General features: G+C 37.8%; 1 protein-coding gene across 4 annotated transcripts in view; it reads right to left on the bottom strand.

Annotated features, from left to right (window-relative positions):
* LOC139965633 (hydrocephalus-inducing protein homolog) overlaps positions 1-19,300 on the bottom strand; it is a 75,679-nt gene that overhangs the window by 7,885 nt on the left and 48,494 nt on the right. For 3 of the 4 annotated variants that reach the window (XM_071968205.1, XM_071968203.1, XM_071968204.1), the window contains 23 exons: positions 18,530-18,728; positions 17,841-18,040; positions 16,310-16,478; positions 15,797-16,047; positions 15,083-15,112; positions 13,273-13,365; positions 12,693-12,704; positions 11,351-11,516; positions 10,735-11,019; positions 10,197-10,349; positions 9,202-9,435; positions 8,749-8,848; positions 8,101-8,364; positions 7,401-7,678; positions 6,563-6,862; positions 5,758-5,918; positions 4,892-5,164; positions 3,886-4,249; positions 3,228-3,541; positions 2,412-2,619; positions 1,313-1,537; positions 721-890; positions 50-215 (listed from right to left, as the gene is read on the bottom strand). In XM_071968205.1, coding sequence (XP_071824306.1) covers positions 50-215; positions 721-890; positions 1,313-1,537; positions 2,412-2,619; positions 3,228-3,541; positions 3,886-4,249; positions 4,892-5,164; positions 5,758-5,918; positions 6,563-6,862; positions 7,401-7,678; positions 8,101-8,364; positions 8,749-8,848; positions 9,202-9,435; positions 10,197-10,349; positions 10,735-11,019; positions 11,351-11,516; positions 12,693-12,704; positions 13,273-13,365; positions 15,083-15,112; positions 15,797-16,047; positions 16,310-16,478; positions 17,841-18,040; positions 18,530-18,728 — 4,615 coding nt within the window. The remainder of the gene's footprint in view (positions 1-49; positions 216-720; positions 891-1,312; positions 1,538-2,411; positions 2,620-3,227; positions 3,542-3,885; positions 4,250-4,891; positions 5,165-5,757; positions 5,919-6,562; positions 6,863-7,400; positions 7,679-8,100; positions 8,365-8,748; positions 8,849-9,201; positions 9,436-10,196; positions 10,350-10,734; positions 11,020-11,350; positions 11,517-12,692; positions 12,705-13,272; positions 13,366-15,082; positions 15,113-15,796; positions 16,048-16,309; positions 16,479-17,840; positions 18,041-18,529; positions 18,729-19,300) is intronic. The other variant, XM_071968207.1, reaches the window with a different exon arrangement.

The following is a 19,300-nucleotide window of genomic DNA, read 5'->3' on the forward strand; positions in this document are numbered from 1 at the left end:
TGTCTTGAGTTTTGAGTACTTCTTAGAAAGAACCAACTAATAAGCACACCTGTGATTTAGATAGTCCATTGACCTCAAACACTATGACTTCTTTGTAGCTTTGAGCTTCTCTGGGATAAAAGGTGATGTTGACATCTTTACTGTCTCCTGGTTTCAACACGACTGCATCAAAACTGACCTCCAAGTATGCAGTGTTGGTATACATGCAGTCAACACTATGAAGAGAATCAAATATTCATATCAGAATATGCATATTCATATATCAAAGAATTATTTAAGGTACTAAGTAGATGAGTTCAGGGTACTTAGTAGTTGAAGTTAGGGTACTAAGTATTTTGAGGTACTAAGCAGATGAAGTTGGGGTACAAAGTAGATGAATTTGGGTTGCTAAGTAGATGAATTTGTGGTACTAAGCAGATGAATTTGTGGTACAAAGTAGATGATTTTGTGGTACTAAATAGATGAATTTTGGTACTAAATAGATGAATTTGTGCTACTAAGTAGATGAATTTGTGGTATTAAGTAGATGAATTTGTGGTATTAAGTAGATGAATTTGTGGTACTCATTAGATGAATTTGGGGTACTAGGTAGATGCCTAAATCCTCCAACTTCCAACAAAAAGGCACTTTCCCTTCTATTATTTCCTTTTCTAGGGATCACAAGAGACAATATACTAACTACCTTACTAGACAAGAGTCTTGATGAGAAACAGAACTCACCTAATGTCCTTAGAATCAGTATTAGAAAGAGTGAGTAATGCATGGTGAGGTGGCATGCCCGCTCTGTGAATGAAACACGGCCCAAAGTCATGCTTGTTGAAGGAGAAATGAAGTCCTGGGGCTACACCTTGGCCTTGAAGCTTCATGGTATAGGAAGGCCCATTAGAAATCTAGGAGATAAAAATGGAAAAGGCACAATGAAAAGAGAAAAAATGAAAACATAAACAGCAGCTAAAAAACCCTCATTCATCAGATCAAGATGTGTTATGTGAGGTACAGAGGATGATTCCTCGAGGATTTAAGTTAATGTTGAATGTCTGTGTCCTCGGATAATTGAAGATGATGTATGGTCTTCAATGATTGCACTCAAATCTTTCATCTCTATCTTCTGTTCATAGCAAACAAAGGGGAGAAAAATCTCACTATACCAAAATTAAGCAACTTATATGGTAGGCCAGTAGGGTGCTGAAGCCTAAGGGCCTGCATACCCGATTATTTCAAGGTAATGTGTGCCAATGTTCTTTAAATGGGGGGTGGGGGAGGGTTAGCCTTGAATAGTAAGAGCATGTGGTTTATGTTGATCCCTACTTACTTTCAGGTTCAGCTCCACCCCTTTCAGTGTGACCTTATTGGGTGGTTTGAATGCAAGGACACATCGTTTGCGGTCATTGTGAGGGACAGCTCCATCCTCCGGGGAGATGCTTAACATCTTCAGGAGACGTGGGCTACTTTCATTGAAACTCCACTCAAAGTCAAAGTTGAATTTACCAGTGTTGACGATGAACAAGGAACGAACAGCCTTTTCATTGACTTCAACCTAAACAGAATATGAAATTAAAGGATCAAATATTCAACAGAGTGTGTTTAAGCTTACAGTAAGTAATAACCCACCAAATATCATCAAATACTGAATAAAGGAGGTGACCCCACCAATCCCTCCCCCTCCCACTGTGTGTTTAAGCTTACAGTAAGTAATAACCCACCAAGTATCATCAAATACTGAATAAAGGAGGTGACCCCACTGGTCTACCCTCCCACTGTGTGTTTAAGCTTACAGTAAGTAATAACCCACCAAGTATTATCAAATACTGAATAAAGGAGGTGACCCCACTGGTCTACCCTCCCACTGTGTGTTTAAGCTTACAGTAAGTAATAACCCACCAAGTATCATCAAATACTGAATAAAGGAGGTGACCCCACCAATCCCTCCCCCTCCCACTGTGTGTTTAAGCTTACAGTAAGTAATAACCCACCAAGTATCATCAAATACTGAATAAAGGAGGTGACCCCACTGGTCTACCCTCCCACTGTGTGTTTAAGCTTACAGTAAGTAATAACCCACCAAATATCATCAAATACTGAATAAAGGAGGTGACCCTACCAATCCCTCCCCCTCCCACTGTGTGTTTAAGCTTACAGTAAGTAATAACCCACCAAGTATCATCAAATACTGAATAAAGGAGGTGACCCCACTGGTCTACCCTCCCACTGTGTGTTTAAGCTTACAGTAAGTAATAACCCACCAAATATAATCAAATACTAAATAAAGGAGGTGACCACCTACTCCTGAAACCCCCACCCACCCCCCCTCCCCTCCTCATCCCAACTTTCCACCCCAATATGTTTTCAGCCTAACTATGTAAGTTTGGGATGTCTCCTGAATGCTGAATGCAACGTCATGACAACCTTACCTCTCCAAATACAATCTCATTGACACCTCGACGAGTCAGTTCGACCTTTTGACCTCTGGAATCCTCGCATACCAGCATAGCATTCATTGAGTAACCTTCTGCTTTAACATTTAGGAAGATAGGTTTCGTCTTTCTTCTGATGTTGATGGCAACATTAAAGTTGACCTCTTTTTCCTCATGGGGCTTGAAGGATACATTCAGGGGGATCCTGAGGAAGGAGTGAAAATATTGCTTTAAAAAAACAACAACAATGAGAATATGAAATATTATACTTGCAAAAGAAATGGTTTAACAGGAAAGTGATGAACCGTAATGTCATGAAATTCCCACTTTAGGAATCATAAATAATATCTTGAAAAATGTCATTTTACTTTTACCTGAGTAGGACAAAGATGGATACCTCAAGGAAGTATACTGAAATAAACTGAATCAATTACGTTCAACTAGGTCTTTCACTTACACTGAAGTCTCACAACCAAATAGTATGTAGTATGTACGTATGTATGTTTTTTAGATCCTCCTGCAAGCTGGAACTCGCGAAGCTTCATTGGCTTATCAAAGCCGCAAGCTGACCGAAGTCAGTCTCTTAGATTCCATGATTATGAATTGTCAATTGTCAACAACTCTGTAACTAGACGACATACATTAACCTTGGACACACAACTAATAGTGGTCAGATAACTATCACAAACATCCATCCTTCAATATTTTCATTATCAAGACTGATGGAGTAACTTTTACACTGATATTGTTCAAGAACCCTAAGCCAGTTTGATAGTAACAAAAAACCACCAACTGTTTTAAACTAAGACTTACTTTCCATGAGGAGGTATGGAACCTTTCATTGGTGTGACCAGCAGATGTGAGGAAAAGGCCTCAGAATGGCAGGAGTTCTCACTGATTTCAAAGTCAAATGGTTTGGTCTCATTGTTGATAAGGTAGACAGATTCTTCAGCAGTATTTCCAAGAAGCAGTGACTTAAAGTTGATGTGAGAGCGATCTGTGGAGACCGCTGGTTCGTGGGTATCGCCGACTAACAGGAAGGGGACAGAGATGTTGTGCTCTGGAATAGTGAACCTCCAGAAAGACTCATGGATGCCAAGCTTAGTTGGAATAAATCGGAATCCAATCTGTGAAGATTTGGGAATGTGTTAAACATCACTATGATGATTCTGTCAGGGCATGGTAGGAGTTTTGACTGAATACAAATATTAACTGCTATAACTTAGAGTGGAGGTAGAAGGGGGGGGGAGGGGAAGGGCTACAACTCACTGGAGAATGTTTGCTCAAATACATTTGAACCTGACCCTAACTACTAATAAATGATAATCTATACTTTTCCAGTTGTTGGAGAGCTCAATCAAACCACAATAATTACCCCTTGTACAGAAAGACATATCTTCTTCAAATGGAAGACTTGCATAGTGCAAATAAAGAATTAAAGAGAGTAGCAAATGTTCCTCCAAAATATTACCTCTGTTTTTTTGCCTGACATGATTTCTCCTTGAGGGGTCAGACAATGGAATGGAGATGGGTCCTTGGGGTCCACCTCATCCTCACATGTCCACATTAAGGTGTAAGGCGAGTTAGTAGGGTTGAACATGAAGAAATGTCTCTGATTGCATACTTCCACTCCAATACTCTGAAACTCGATTACTCTGGTATTAGGGTCCAGGGTAGCACCGGGTGGAGCACCCCCTGGTCCCTTCAATTCAGGGTTACGTCTAGAGCCAGTGATGTAATCCGAGTCTTCCAATTCAAAATGGCAGTATGGCATGACACTCTTAGCCCTCACAGATAAAACAGGACCTTGCTTGCCTTCTTCTAAGTTAGGTATCCTGGGTTAAAAAATAAAAAGCAAAATATTCACTGACATCACTCATGGCAAGATATTTTACTGAGAGATGTGAACTCCACCTGTCTTGAGTGCTAGTCAAGCATGAGTCTGAATTAAAGGCAGCTGTTAACAATGACTGGTACAGCTTTGGTTATATATACATAAATATATATCTATAAATATTTATATATATCCGCATATAAAGCGGCGGCCCAGGTTCAAATCCCGCTGGAGGCTGGAAGTTTTTCACTGTTCTGGATTTTCCAACTCACTACGATTTCTTCTATATATAAACATATATATATACATATATAAATACATATATATATATCTATATATACCATATGTACCCTTGGGATAGTCATGTTTATCAAATACAATACTTTTATTATGATACCTGTGGTACTATCACAGCATAAATGAAGTCATTGCATGAAACTCACATAAAATAATTCATAAATTATGTGATGAATTGAGATACAGATATTATGCTATGAAATGGTGATTATACATTGTGAGGTGGCAGGGTTTTATTGATTTATTGATTGATTTCTAACATTACCAATACATCACTGACATAAGCAGCTATATCTACAAGTATCTGAGACATTACTTTGAGGATTAGGCCCACTCTAGTACCCACCTGCAGATAAGCCTGGCTTCATAATCTCTGACATCCAGGGGAGAGAACTTGATGGTAAAGTTCTGCTTCTTTCCACTAGGGATGGAGCCAACATCAGGTTCGATGGTGAATGGGAATTCCTCGGCCGCAGAGGCAGTGCTTGCTCTTGATGGCAGTCTCATCTGATCACCATCTGCAAAGCTGACAGACTTCCTCTGTCCTGGTCCTTCATCCTCCATCACAACCTGCCAGTTGAATGGTAACTGGAGGCTTCCTTTGTTAGTCAGTTGAAATCTTTACAAAAGTTTAAAAAAAAAAGAATAAAGAGACCTCAAGGGTATATTGTAAATGTATGCATATTAATGTATGCATATTCATTTGCATCTAGTATATTACATGCATATTCATTTGATGTCAATAATGATCATATATACTTATTTACAACAATGAGATTAAGTAATCAATGTTATGCAGTGAACAGCTGATAGCTCAGCAAGAGCATGCAAGAGAGAATTGGTTGTACTCTCACTGCAGTTACACAGATAGTAGGGGACGCTGCCATGTACACTAACATAATTCAAAACACAACCAATCACACCCCTGGAATCTGGAGCTGAAATGTTACTTCGTCCTTAAGTATCACTTGTTCGCAGTGAGCAATTACTGCATCACATTAGCCCCCCATCACCCTCCATCACTTTTGACCTCCATCTCTGATAAATGCCAGCTCTGTGAATTATTACATACTAGCTACTGTATAAAAATCCATACCAGCATGAGATATATCTTATACAACATGGAGTACCGGTATGTAACTGGGATATTGACTAACAAAAGTGAACAGCAACAAAGAGAAATTGTACAAAATCATGCTATGTGTTACTTACACAAACACTCTGGTTTGGAACATGAGGGTATCTCTGAAGTGGACGGACTCAGTTTTACATTTGAATTTACAGTAATCTGCATTTGCACTGACCCTGAGGTCAATTACTCTGCTGGACTCTTCCATTACTGTATGGGGAGGCTCTGGTTCAGTCTCAATCACCTAATAAATAATAGGAGTTATAATAGGAATGTTAATGACACACAGTGAAATTCAACTGTGTTATCACCAAAATTGGCTCTAGACAAAAGTGACTGGACAAATAGAAAATGAAAATTAAAGGTGAAAACATATTTCTGGTACAACTGGAGAAAGCTTTGCACGTATCAGTGCTAATTATTCATTGTTTATGACTTGAACCTGTCCTAATTATTCATTGTTTATGGCTTTAACCTATCATAATTATTCATTGTTTATGACTTTAACCTATTGTAATCGTCCATTGTTTATGACTTAAACCTATTGTACGATAAAAAGACAGAAAGATGAAGGAACTGCTCCCATCTAAGTAGAGAACTAAGTAGGAAACCTAAGTATGCAAGAAGTAGTACATATAGAACATACCATATGATATAAAAAATGAAAACTAAAGAAAATTATAATAAAATACCTTGCCAAGCAATCATCCTCTGAAAATTTCATAACCAAACAAGTAGTAGTCTTTTTGAAGTTTCTATTTAGTTAATTTAGTTTTGACTGAAATAAAACCCTTGTTCATAGATTTTCTGATCAAGTTATGATCTAATATTGATCACATTCTGTACCTTCCAATGCAAGAATCCTGACCTGATCTAGTTCCATCCTACCTTTGTCTTGGCTGGTCTTGGTGTTTCTATCTGTATTTCTTTCTTCTTCTTCATCTCTTCTTCGGCCTTCTCTTTCTCCAGGGCTTCTGCTGCTGCAGCAGCGGCTGCAGCCGCCGCAGCGGCTTGACCGGTGGACGTGCCCTTCTTGTGCTCCCTATCTCTCTTGCCTTCTTTCTCTTTCTCTTTCCCTTCGTTTGATTTTGGACGTCCAGACAGATCTGCCGATGTAGTAGCTCGTTGGACCACCGGGGGTATGTCCACCCAGTTAACGATCCTCAGACGGTCATCCCAATCATTGACCTTAAGAATATCAGACAAGTATTGCAAACGTCAATTGCAGAAGTCTTCTCGGATCTTTGTTACAGATATCTTTGGACTTTTACAGGACAAATAAGACCATCTACTTGAAGTTGTCATAAACCACATAATCATAAACACTCTTGCTATATGAGGAAACAGGAGTGAGAGGGGGAGGGGGGGGGGGGGTGATGAGATTTAAAATGTTATTCAAAATTTGTCAATTGTACTAATAAATAGATAAAACCTTTGAACCAATGAGCCATAAAAACACATGTTTTTTTTCAATTAAGAGTAAACATTCCAGTTAATTTATTGATATTTTTGTATGTCAGATCGAGATGAAACTAAAACTTCAGTAAAGTATAAAATAACAATAATAGTAGGTATTCTGGATAGCTAATTGACGCTGATATAATTAATCACAGCATTGATTGATCGAGGGATATCACATTGCTTATAAATCAAAAGGTCAAAATGCTTACAAAAACACAGCCCGAGGGCCTAATTCTAGCTTGAATTATGCACAAATTCTCCTTACCTGGTCTACTGGCTTATCGAATGAGATCTTGGATACTTTGCAACCAATGGACTCTTGGTTTAAATTCTTAGAAGCGTTGGTTTTAAAGGTCACTGTGATATCTTTAGCACACCCTGCATGCAGATGTCCAACTGCCGGAGAAAACTTTAACTGGTCAAAACTCTCTGGCCACTGGAATCTGATAGCATCGACCTCACTGTGGTTTGTGATCGCAAAGATCAAGCTCTTTTCTTCACCGACATGACAGTCACCGAATTCAATCAGGTTAGAAGGTACGGCTGTGAATATTAGAGAAAGCATTGTTAGTGAAAAAATATCACAAACTGACAAAACCTGTCTACGAGATATTGATATCAAAAATATGTCGTACGGACGGAATTAACAATAATTCAGTATAGTGACCTACTTCAAACAAGTACTTGCTTTAATCGATGCATATGAATAATTCTTGGGCTTTAAGGCAGTCATTGAACAGAAAGAAACAACTGCAAAGGCATATTTTGTGACTTTTAACTTCACTCATTGTGGACAGTTAGTTTCATTATATTAGCTCACATTAAGATTCAACATTTGCACAAAATGATTTGTTTTAGTTGTGTTGGGGAGTCCTTCATTCCAACTATCTCTACCATATTAGGAAAAGTTACACTGTTTGAAAGCTTTGATCTATTTTTCTTCTGGATGTTGGATGTTGCTTTACCTGCTACATCCTCTTCTTCCAATAGCATCTCCATAGTCTCATCTTTAAAGAGCACAGGGATGTTGTCCAGGGTGATGTCGTCTTGGTAACCTTCTCCAATGATCTGGATCATTCTGTCCTCATATTGATTATCAGCTACCGATATCTTGATTGCTGCTTGAGCCTGTTCGGTGGTCTTGGGAGTAAAGACCATCTGGAAATGAGCATCCTCTCCAACGCCTATAATCAGTGAGGCTGTATGTGGATGTCTGTTAGAGTCTGCTTCTTTACACAAGAAAAATAATGCAAGGAAACCTTCAAAATATCAGTAATTAAGACGCAAACAAACAATCAATCAAACTCTCTAGGTGTACAGAAAACATTTGAATTTGAATTTACTGTCCACAATCGGAAATTCGGCTTACACAGGTCGTAAACGAAGAAAAGAAAAGAAAAAAAGAAAAGCAATAGTATAAGTATCAATAGACTGAAATACACATACAGTAATACAAACAAATATAAGAAAATTATCTTCCCATTGTGTAATAGTGGTTGCCATGCATTCAACTATGCCAGTATTAGGTGTATTAAGTTTATACTTTGTACGGTCTACTACAATTAATATTGTGTGTCGTACACTGGCATGTTGAGAAGATCATGCGTACTTACCATTGTTATTACCCACAGATGGGTGGGGGTATATCAGTTTAGTGTTTCCTGTTGACTGGAGCTTAAAGTAACCATGATCATCCATCAAATCAACAGATACCTGAAATAAAACAAAATCTTGTAAGTAATGTCTCAGAGAAACAAAAGGAACACTTGCAGCATGAAATAGCAAATTACTGAAGTATAGAACATCAATCTCACCATAAGAAGTATAAGCCTCACATCATGGTAACAAAATACATTGAAATGAAAGCTAGGCATGTGACACTATCACACTTTGAACTTTGAAGATATGAATACCATGAGGGTGAAATATTACAATAGCTATCAAACAGAATGCTTGGGGTGTGTGTATGAAGGTATCATTGTGATTCTCTTAGTATCGTCATGAAGGTTCGGTGAGGCCCACCCCCATAACTACACACACTGCCTTTGAGAGGGGAAGAAACATACCTTGCTTGGTAAAGTACCATCATTCTTCAGGCACAGGGGTAATGTCTGTGATCTACCAAGTAAGATCCTGCTGAAAAGTAACAGTGGTACTCCCTTCTTGTTTTTCAGAGCCGGCTTGGTGATTGCTACCCTAGGAAGGTTACCTTCTCCTTGGACCTCAAAGCAAAGCATTCTAGATTTAGCTTGGGGCCCTGTCAGTCCTTCCACTTGCACCTCGAAAGAACCCACATAGGTCTGTGAGTCATAAATAATAGGAAATGAACAAGGTAAGAATTAAGAAGTGACAGTTATCTGTATGTGAATAGTACAGTAGCAGGTACTTTAGGAAGTGAAATCAAAGGGCATGACAGTTTCCTTCTCAATCACATACTATTATTTTACTGGTTATTTAAACAAGACAGAAAGTCAGACGACCCAGCTGCAACTCAAACAACACTTGTTATACCTATCGGATGATTCTGACAATGGGGGTATGTTCTTGATTTGAATCCAGTATGTATGTATGTATGTATTTTTAGATCCTCCGGCAGGAACTTGCGAAGAAGCCATCATTGGCTTATCAAAGCCGCAAGCTGACCGAAGTCAGTCTCTTACATTCATATTTAACGTCCATGATTATGAATTGTCAACAACTCTGTAACTGGACGACATACATTAATCTTGGAGTGACTCGAACCGGGGACCTTATGATTGGAAGGCACCGGCGTTAACCACTGAGCTAACACCCCTATTAAGTAGTATTCATTTATCTGCATTGACGACACACCCCTGCCCTCTTTACCCCAACCAAAAAGTAGTCCAGTGATAAGAGTTATGTTTGAAAGCAAACTGCAATTCCCCCTCTGTTTAAAAGGACTTATTATTTGCTTTGCACAACGGCGCATAATTACACACATGTATAAGAGATAAAAGGAAGACTGAATTTTTTTGGCACAGGATTACTCTATTAGGTTACTAGTTAATGACACTTAGAATGTTTACTGCACTGTACCTACCTGCATGGAGGGTGGCGAGAATGTCACTGTAGCATAAACATGACCATGAGCAGGAATGGAGGCTCTGGGTGGATCCACCTCAAATATATCTTGTAGCTTAGAAGATGGTTTAGATGAAGCCATCTTACAGTTTATGACAACATCACACACAACCTGTACATGAGAACAAAATATAAAACGATTTGAAGTTATCTACTTACATAGTTTATCTTTCCATGACTGTTGTCTGCATAAGTAGTACTTATTATTTACTCATCTCTATTATGAACATCACAATCTCTGCTGTTTCTTACTTCGGGGCTTAAGTCCAGTCTTTCATACAACCTCATCTACTCGCAAATTGTTTGAAATGTCACGAGGAAAGGTAAATTTCATCTTTATCGTAGTAACTTAAACCTGCGAATGCGATAGCATGTGATGAACTCAACGTTGGCTTAAATCAGATTACATCTTCTCAAATTAAGTCCCTGCCTCTGATGATAGACAGTCATGATTGGCTTGCAATGAATAAACTGACATCTTAGGAGATCATGCTCACCTTCTGAATGTTAGATATCTTGAACCTTGCCTTAGCTTTCCTCCCGACCAGAACATGACCGAAGATGAAACGGTTCTCATCCTCTCCAAAGACTCCCCCGCCTCCGAGTTCCAGATGATGGCTGTTGAGGAAGACACTGAGGTTCTTGACCACTCTGTGCTCCTCAAAGATGGCTCCGAGGTCAGTCAAGTTGATGCTTGGTATACAAGCCTCAGCAAGGAGCTTGTAAGGGATGCCCTGAGGCTGGTCAGCAGGATCTCTATCTGTGATCTCAATGGCAAGGTCCTAACAGTTCCAACGAAACAAGAAAAGAGTTTTATGTAGAGTGAAGAAGAGCTGCCTCTTTCACTGCTTGAGATGAGCTTCTTAGTATTATATTTGTGAGGGTTCAATTTATTACTGGTGAATCTGTAGCCATATTTAGCCCTAACTCAAGTCTCGTGGTACATACAGTATGGTCAAGAAGCAATTACACCTGATGATTTTAAAGATGTTACAAATGATGTAATATTGCAATAACAGCTTAAATGTCACAACAGTGTTACGTAAAAACGAAGCAAAAGAACCCATGTGAGGAGGGAGTAAGAAGGAAAACAAAGAGGATGCAATATCTTACCTCATCACCCTTGCTGATGGCGTCAGGAAGACAGTCAACCTGTACTACTGCCTGATTCCCAGGAGAAACCACCGCATAGGCAGGATAGACGGTGAACATACCAAGCTGAAGTCTGGTCTGGCTGCCTCCTCCACCACCACCTCCCCCTCCTCCTCCACCTTCTTGTCTATGGTAAGAAATAAACCAAAGGTCAGTATCATCTTTGACTATCATCTTTAATGTATTGTTTCCTACACAGACATTTTATAGGCTTAAAACCTAGCCTTTGTCCATTTTAGAAGATTGAAATCACATGGGAAATTTCTTTTGGAATCTTTGTGCATGTGCTTGCTATTTGAACCCTTTTTGGGTTTATCCAGATGAGAGATAATTGTGGGATTAAAGGATTCCAGATCAGGATGACAAGTTGAAGAGCTATATGTCCTACTCATTCATCATTAGCCAATTAGTAATAAACACAGTCTGTTAGTTGTCCAGTGTTACAATTAACTGGGTGTAATAGTACCAATGAATAACTTCTGAGTAGGTACTGCAACAATCACCAGTAATCACCTCACTTTAGGTACATTAATTTACAGATAAACTTGCCAAAGTTATTCTTACAAGTGAAAAAGAGAAAATTATTACAATTTATTTTTAATTGCTTTCTATACATACAGTGATTATTTGTCCTTGTAGGCTCTTAGAATGCAATAGTGTTTCATTAGATCTATTTCTCAAGTCACCATTGAGCAGACATCACAACTAAACTAACACAGTATCAACTGGCAAATACAACAACACTGTTGTATCAGGAATTAACAATATTAAGAATAGAACCTTAAAGGAACAATTCTATTGCATACAAACATAAATCGATAAGACAGTTACTGCATAAATAGTGATAAAGACTAATGTAATAGTCAAGTTTCACAAGACAATATCATTATTGTATTAAATAACTGCTATACATGCATGGTTTGTGATACGATGTATTCAACTACAGTACACTAGCAGACAAAGCCAAAACAAAACTATAGGTCAAAATGGGAAACAGTTGTTGGTATCCAGTAAGAAAAAATTGTTGAATCTTAAAAGAGTTGGCATGTGCATAGTATAACAGTACAAGGAAATCCACTCCTTCCCCCCCCCCCCACCTGAATCCACTCCTTCCCCTCCCACCTGAAAGGAAATTCAAATCTCTCTATTACCTGACCAGGGTGCAAACCTATGACAGGTTTACCACCATGATAAATGTCCCTACTGTAATAACTCTTTTACGGTCAGATAATAAAGGATATTACAACTGATGAGTTAAAATGAAGTTTAATGAAGAAAACTGGTTTGATTTATAACTTCTCACCTTGTCGATAATCTGTCCACATAAGTGAAAGCAGGGAAAAAGGAGGAGAAAAGAAGGAAATTTTATAATTGCACCTTCAAACAGAGGAATGGTACAGGTATTTAACACCAACAGAGAGGACTTAATTGTGTCAGTTAATTAATAAGATTATAAGATGCAAATGGTTCACTTATTCAATTGGAAGCCAGACTGAATGACAGTCATGGTGGTTCATGCATTTCCTAATAATAAATTATGATCAAGATAGAAACCTTTGGAAAGAGCTAATAAATTTTAAAATTCCTTGGTTACAATTCTGATACCTGGATGTAGTGCTATTGTTTTCTACATTTAAAATTTGGGATGGGGTTAAGTTAGCAGGTATTCTCATCTCTGAAATTCTCTTATCCTATTGTCAAGAGAAAAAAATTTGATCAAAATATTGCAATATTTTAACAAACCTCAGAAAGTTTATTTAATGTCAACTTTGCAAGGAAAGAGCTCATTGTAACTTCACATTTCATTACAATTACATGTACAAACATTTCATTCGCCTGTCATTATGATACTAGACATATCGATAAAACCTTTTAAAGAGTACCTGATGGAATCTGCTCGCTTTGTTTTGGCAATGGATTTTCCTGAACTGGAGCCATCACGAGACTTGGTTCTCTTACCGACACCTGCAGCTTGTCTGAATACAATGTAGAGCAAAAGAAAATGCAAATAATACAAAAATTAGACACTTGTTAAACTCTATTGTCTGCCTCTCCTCAGCTTTACTTTCACATTGTCAATACCAGATTTGAACCTCACCCCCCTTTCTCATCCCCCACCCCCCCAAAAAAAAAACATGCTTCATTTGACCCTATTGGACTTGTTAATCTGATTAATGATGGCATGAACAAACCACAACATTTACTGCTGTTAAATCTGATCAAAATGTTCAAGTTATCACCTGTCACGGACTTGATATTTACAAAAACATTTCCGCAAAGGATTTTTTTTATTTTACATCTACAGTTACAAGATCTATCTGAATAGCTTGTTTCATGGTGGAGAAAGCATTAATGCTTCATTAATTTATTACTGTAGTTGGTAGGTAATGAAAGGATTAGTTAAAGCAGGAGCATGGAAGATCAGTTGTCTTTCTTTATAATTGGTTTTCTTTTCAAATTTGCAGGTTATTTATCCAAATATTTTTGGAAGTTAATTAATATCCATAGAGAAGCTTGATATAAATAACCATTAAATGCGAATTAAACTGCTCAAATAATATGTTTCAGTATCAAATCAGAATCAAACTTTACAAAGGAACCTTTAGCCTTTGGAAAGAAAATAGAAATCATGACCACAATTGGGAGACCTACAGAGTTTAATACATTTTGCAGCAGAAAACCACTTTCTCAACAGATCTTTGAAGAAATTAGAGCAAACAGTGTATACAAAAATGACAATGGATGCAAAGTCATGCCATGTTATTGATTAACGGTTAGGGTATTTAATGTCAGAATCAGTTTCATGGAAGAGAAACTGGGAGAAGTACTCTTAAAGTATTTTAGTCGGGTTTTTTTCAAAGCATTCCGCCCACAAACACAAATAGACAAGAGGTGTTACTGTAAAGTTATTGATTTATTCTGTTATGTAATCACCGGGCATAAATTAACACTGGGAGTGCTTCTTCTTTTTTCCTTTTGAGTTTTCTGTGCAAGTGTTCACAACATATTAATCTGTTAAAAGTTCAGTTATGTCATTGTAGTAATCACAAGAATGCAAAATGTAGAATAATATATCAAACCTTTAGTTGAGTGAAAAGTTATGGTTGGTGATGAATGAATTATGTGATGTGAAATAGAAATAAAGTGTGGAATAGTCCAGTCCCACCACAACTTGAATACAAATCTCCTGCTTTGCAATACAGGATACTTCAACCAACTGGGCCATGAAATGTGGCTGATGTGTTCAAGAGTGATAAATCCTTCTATTATCTATACTCTTGGAAGGCAACATAGAGCTCCTCGGTCTCTAGATATACATTATCCATGAGCAGCTGCAGGGTGGTTAATGTACAGTGGCTTAATAGGGACTAAGAAAGGAAACAATTGGGACAAAGACATAATCTTGACTTTTTAAATCGGAACTTTGAGATGAAAAGTCATAAGTTTGAGATGAAAAGTCAAAATTTGGAGATATAAAGTCAAAATTTGAAGATAAAAAATCTAAATTGGAGATAAGTCAAAATTTGGAGATTTGGAGACACTTAATCCCCCCCCCCCATGTCCCTATTAAGCCACCATATTAATGATATCAATTTGTGCATGTATTAGCTGACATCAGGGTGAAATTAGGGTCAAGGTGCACACATTTCTTTGTTCTTTCTCTGTATAAATGGTCGAATTGAAACTATATACCTCCATATCTGAAACGAGGCTCTAGAGTTACTGTATCCATTCAGCAAACATTATCAGGAGAACAATAGAAATTATGTTTATTACGATGGATAGTAATGATATAATGACAAATAGATCACTGGGAATACCACACAGGGTGAACTACAAAAGGGTAATGAGGGGGGCACAGGTACATCCAATGGATTAACAATACCCTGCTCAGATTCTAACTGGATGATTCATTTTTGTTAACATAGATAAGTTAGAATCTAACTGACTCTTTTTTCTTTCATCAGAAATATCTAAATACCCTTGTTTAGAAACTGAGGTATCTTTTAATAAAGCATGACATTAGTATATCAAATTTATCAAACAAACCTGAAAATTTGAATGAAAAATGTAACAAATGTAACATGACTCATCCTACAGTTTTGCCAGCAAATTACAATATGAAATCACTTCACTTTTGAAATACCCTAATACTTCAAAATGAATATGTGTCAACCTGAATTTTCACATTTCTGAAGTCGATACAATGGAGCTTAATGAATATATTCTGAACTCTTGATAAAGTTGAGTTGTACTACAAACATGATAACCTAATACTTTCAGCATTAAATGAGTTTCTACCATAGGTTAATTATAACATGATAAAAACATGAAGTTATTAGATGCAAAAGTCTCCAGTTAGATAGATGATAGATGAGATGTACCCTCCTCATGAAATATACTTACGCCCTTCCTCTCATCATGGGAGGTTGCACCGGGGCATCCCTCATCATCTGATTGATCACATACTTGAAGTCAAACTCTCCCTTGTTCTCGATGGTGAACGATCTCTGCTTCCTTTGGTTCACCAAGACCGCACCAAAGTTGATGTCGCTGGTAGGGAAGATCTTGTACTTACTGAAAATGGATCGCACACTCAGCTTGACGGGTATGCTGGCGATGGTCTCACCACTGTCAGAAATGTGAGGCTCAATGATCTGCAGATTAGACAATTTAGACAGTTACAATGACTTAGATAGACCCATGAAATATATCTCTAGTTTCTTGAACTATCAAATATATCTCTAGTTTCTTGAACTATCAAATATATCTCTAGTTTCTTGAACTGTCAAATATATCTCTAGCTTCTTGAACTATCAAATATGTCTCTAGTTTTCTTCAACTATCTTATCATTACCAAATATTCTTCTACAAATGTTTGAGGAGGAATTTATCTCATGATATAATTCTCGCTCCTACCTGACATTTCAAGATAGGCTCGTCTTTGATGGTCAATTCTTTCCTAGATCGAAAGATGACTTGTACTTGAGTTGGTCTCTCATTTGGGACTAACACTCCTTTCTGTGGAATTACTGAAAACAGATTGACAATTTCTTGTCCACAGGTTTCTGTTGGCTCAAAGATGAAACTGCAAAAAGAGAGAAAAGAACAAGTGTCAGTATGACAAACGAATCTCAGATTTAGATGCTTAGAGTTTAAAGAATTCATCTTACCCACTAAAGAGAATGAATTTCACTCTCAAAGAAATAGCTGCTGCTGATAAAGAGTGGGAGGATATCAAGGTAGCAAGTCACAAAGATTTTATGTCATCACCAGGAGAACATAAGTCATCAATTGGGGAGCACTGACAATATTAACAAATGTACTACTATTTTAGGAATTGACTGTTTTCATACTGCTATAGAAAACATTCCCATTGGACTTTATGTCTTAAATCTTAATGAAAAGGCTGAGGACTCATCTGTTTTATGTGTTGTCAGAAAATGTCAACCTTGTGGTAATCTTGATTCCTTTATCACAGAAGATCTTCCATTTTATGAAGTAAATGGTATTTAATCATTTTAAATGAAAGAGAAACAATTTAAGATCTCATAGATAGCATAGTACATGTAAAATAACATTGCTTGTTGTTGAGTCGTCATCTGATGTCAGTCTAGAAATCTCTTTACAACACTTGTTTTCAAAGTACTGCACCAGTACGGGATTTTATCTCACACCATACCACCACACCATCTCACAGTACATCAACTCACACAACACATCACAATATACCACACCACATCATACCTGTATGAGATTCATTTCACACCATACCACCTCACACCACAGCATCTCACACTACATCATCTCATACCACACCACATCACAACATACCACACCACATACCTGTATGGGATTTCATCTCACAACATACCACCTAAGACCACACCATCTCACACTACATCACCTCATACCTCACACAACAAGATGCAACACCACATCATACCTGTATGGGATTTCATCTCACACCATACCACCTCACACCACACCATCTCACCTCACACCACATCATAACATACCACACCACATCATACCTCACCTGTATGGGATTTCATCTCACACTATACAACCTCACACCACACATCTCACACTTCATCACCTCATACCACAACACATCACAACAAACCACACCACATCTTACCTGTATGGCATTTCATCTCACACGATACAACCTCACACCACACCATCTCACACTACATCACCTCATCCCACAACACATCACAACATACCACACCACATCTTACCTGTATGGCATTTCATATCACACGACACGACCTCACACCACACCATCTCACACTACATCATCTCAAACAACAACACATCACAACAAACCACACCACATCTTACCTGTATGGCATTTCATATCACACGACACGACCTCACACCACACCATCTCACACTACATCACCTCATACCACAACACATCACAACAAACCACACCACATCTTACCTGTATGAGATTTCATATCTGCCTTTATTTTTAAGGGAACAGGTCTGTTTGGTCTCATCCATGACTCTAATAATTCCAAAGTCCAGGCCACCATCTGCTCCTTTGGGGAAGCTCATGTCCAGAGCTACATCGTAAGCTTCAGCAAGTACCTGGATGTTTTCTGTCTGTAGTAATCCCATTATGTTTTCTACATCAGAGACCTGTAACAGTGCACAAACCATACACATGTTACAGTTTCCACAAAGAGTCCACTCACAGTAATATGTATGCATTTCACCTTCAATGAATCATTAATGCAAACTATTAGCAAAAGTAAATTAATAAAAGAACAAGGGAACATTTTTTAAATTTGGATATCTTATAAACATTATATAACCGACTCAACATACAATGAACAAAGAATTAGACTGAAGTCTTCCTCTAGACAATTAAATGGCTTTGAGATGAATATTTTACCAAATTCTTAAGAAACAATTTCTTTGAGTCTTCTTTGGCAAGTTAAAAGCATCTGCAGACAGACTCCAATCCTACACCATATTAGAGTGACTCAGTGAACAACAGCCAGTTTGTACTTTCCCAATACCATTTCCTTTCCACAGCCTCCAAAGTACTATTTTATTGAAAACAAAATTTAATATGAAAAATTAAAATGTAGCAAGCTGTTTTTCAGAGCCTCTTTGCAAACTGACCTCCAAACGGACCATTTTCTTCATGTTAGTTGGTCTGAAGGCTCTGAAGTTGGCATTTAAAGCAAACTCTGACTTTGGTTCAATGATTCCACTGTCCACTGACACTGAGAACTCGTCTCCCAGGGCTTCTAGACCACTGAGTCGCCAGGCGACAGGAAGAAGTTTACTGTTGCGTAAGTAGATTGTTTTTGTGTCTTTCCTGGGAAAGTTGAAGATAGAAATATTGAGCTTGAAAGTAAGAAGAATCTCAGATAGTTGAGACCACTAAGGTTTAGTAGTACATGTAACTGCAAATTACTGTGTTGTTTTGGATGAGGGATAAAATCCTGGTTATTTCATTGAATAAATTGCTTCTCATAAAAAAGAAAATAAATGTGATTTAGTACAAGCCTTCTCAACACAGGTTTTTCCTCTTTTCTCAATCATTGGTCATTCATTGGTCACTCATCGGTCATTCATTGGTCATTCATTGGTCACCCATTGGTCACTCATTGGTCACTCATTGGCCATTCATTGTTCACTCATTTGTAAACTTACAATAAATGTGACATTAAGCAAACTACCTTTCCTCTGTAAGAGTAGGAAGCTAAGATGTGAACCTACCTGTCACATTCCCTCAAAATACTGCTAATGAAACACAACTACAAGTAATACTCCAGCAAGGCTGTTTCATCATTAATTGATTCAAGGTTCCTACTATCAAGTGTTCTTGAATACTGCCCCCTAACTGCCGCACTGCTATCCCTCTGAGAGGCAAGTAAGTGCTTTCTG

Source organism: Apostichopus japonicus, chromosome 3, assembly GCF_037975245.1.
Source record: "Apostichopus japonicus isolate 1M-3 chromosome 3, ASM3797524v1, whole genome shotgun sequence".
Lineage (NCBI taxonomy): Eukaryota > Metazoa > Echinodermata > Holothuroidea > Aspidochirotida > Stichopodidae > Apostichopus > Apostichopus japonicus.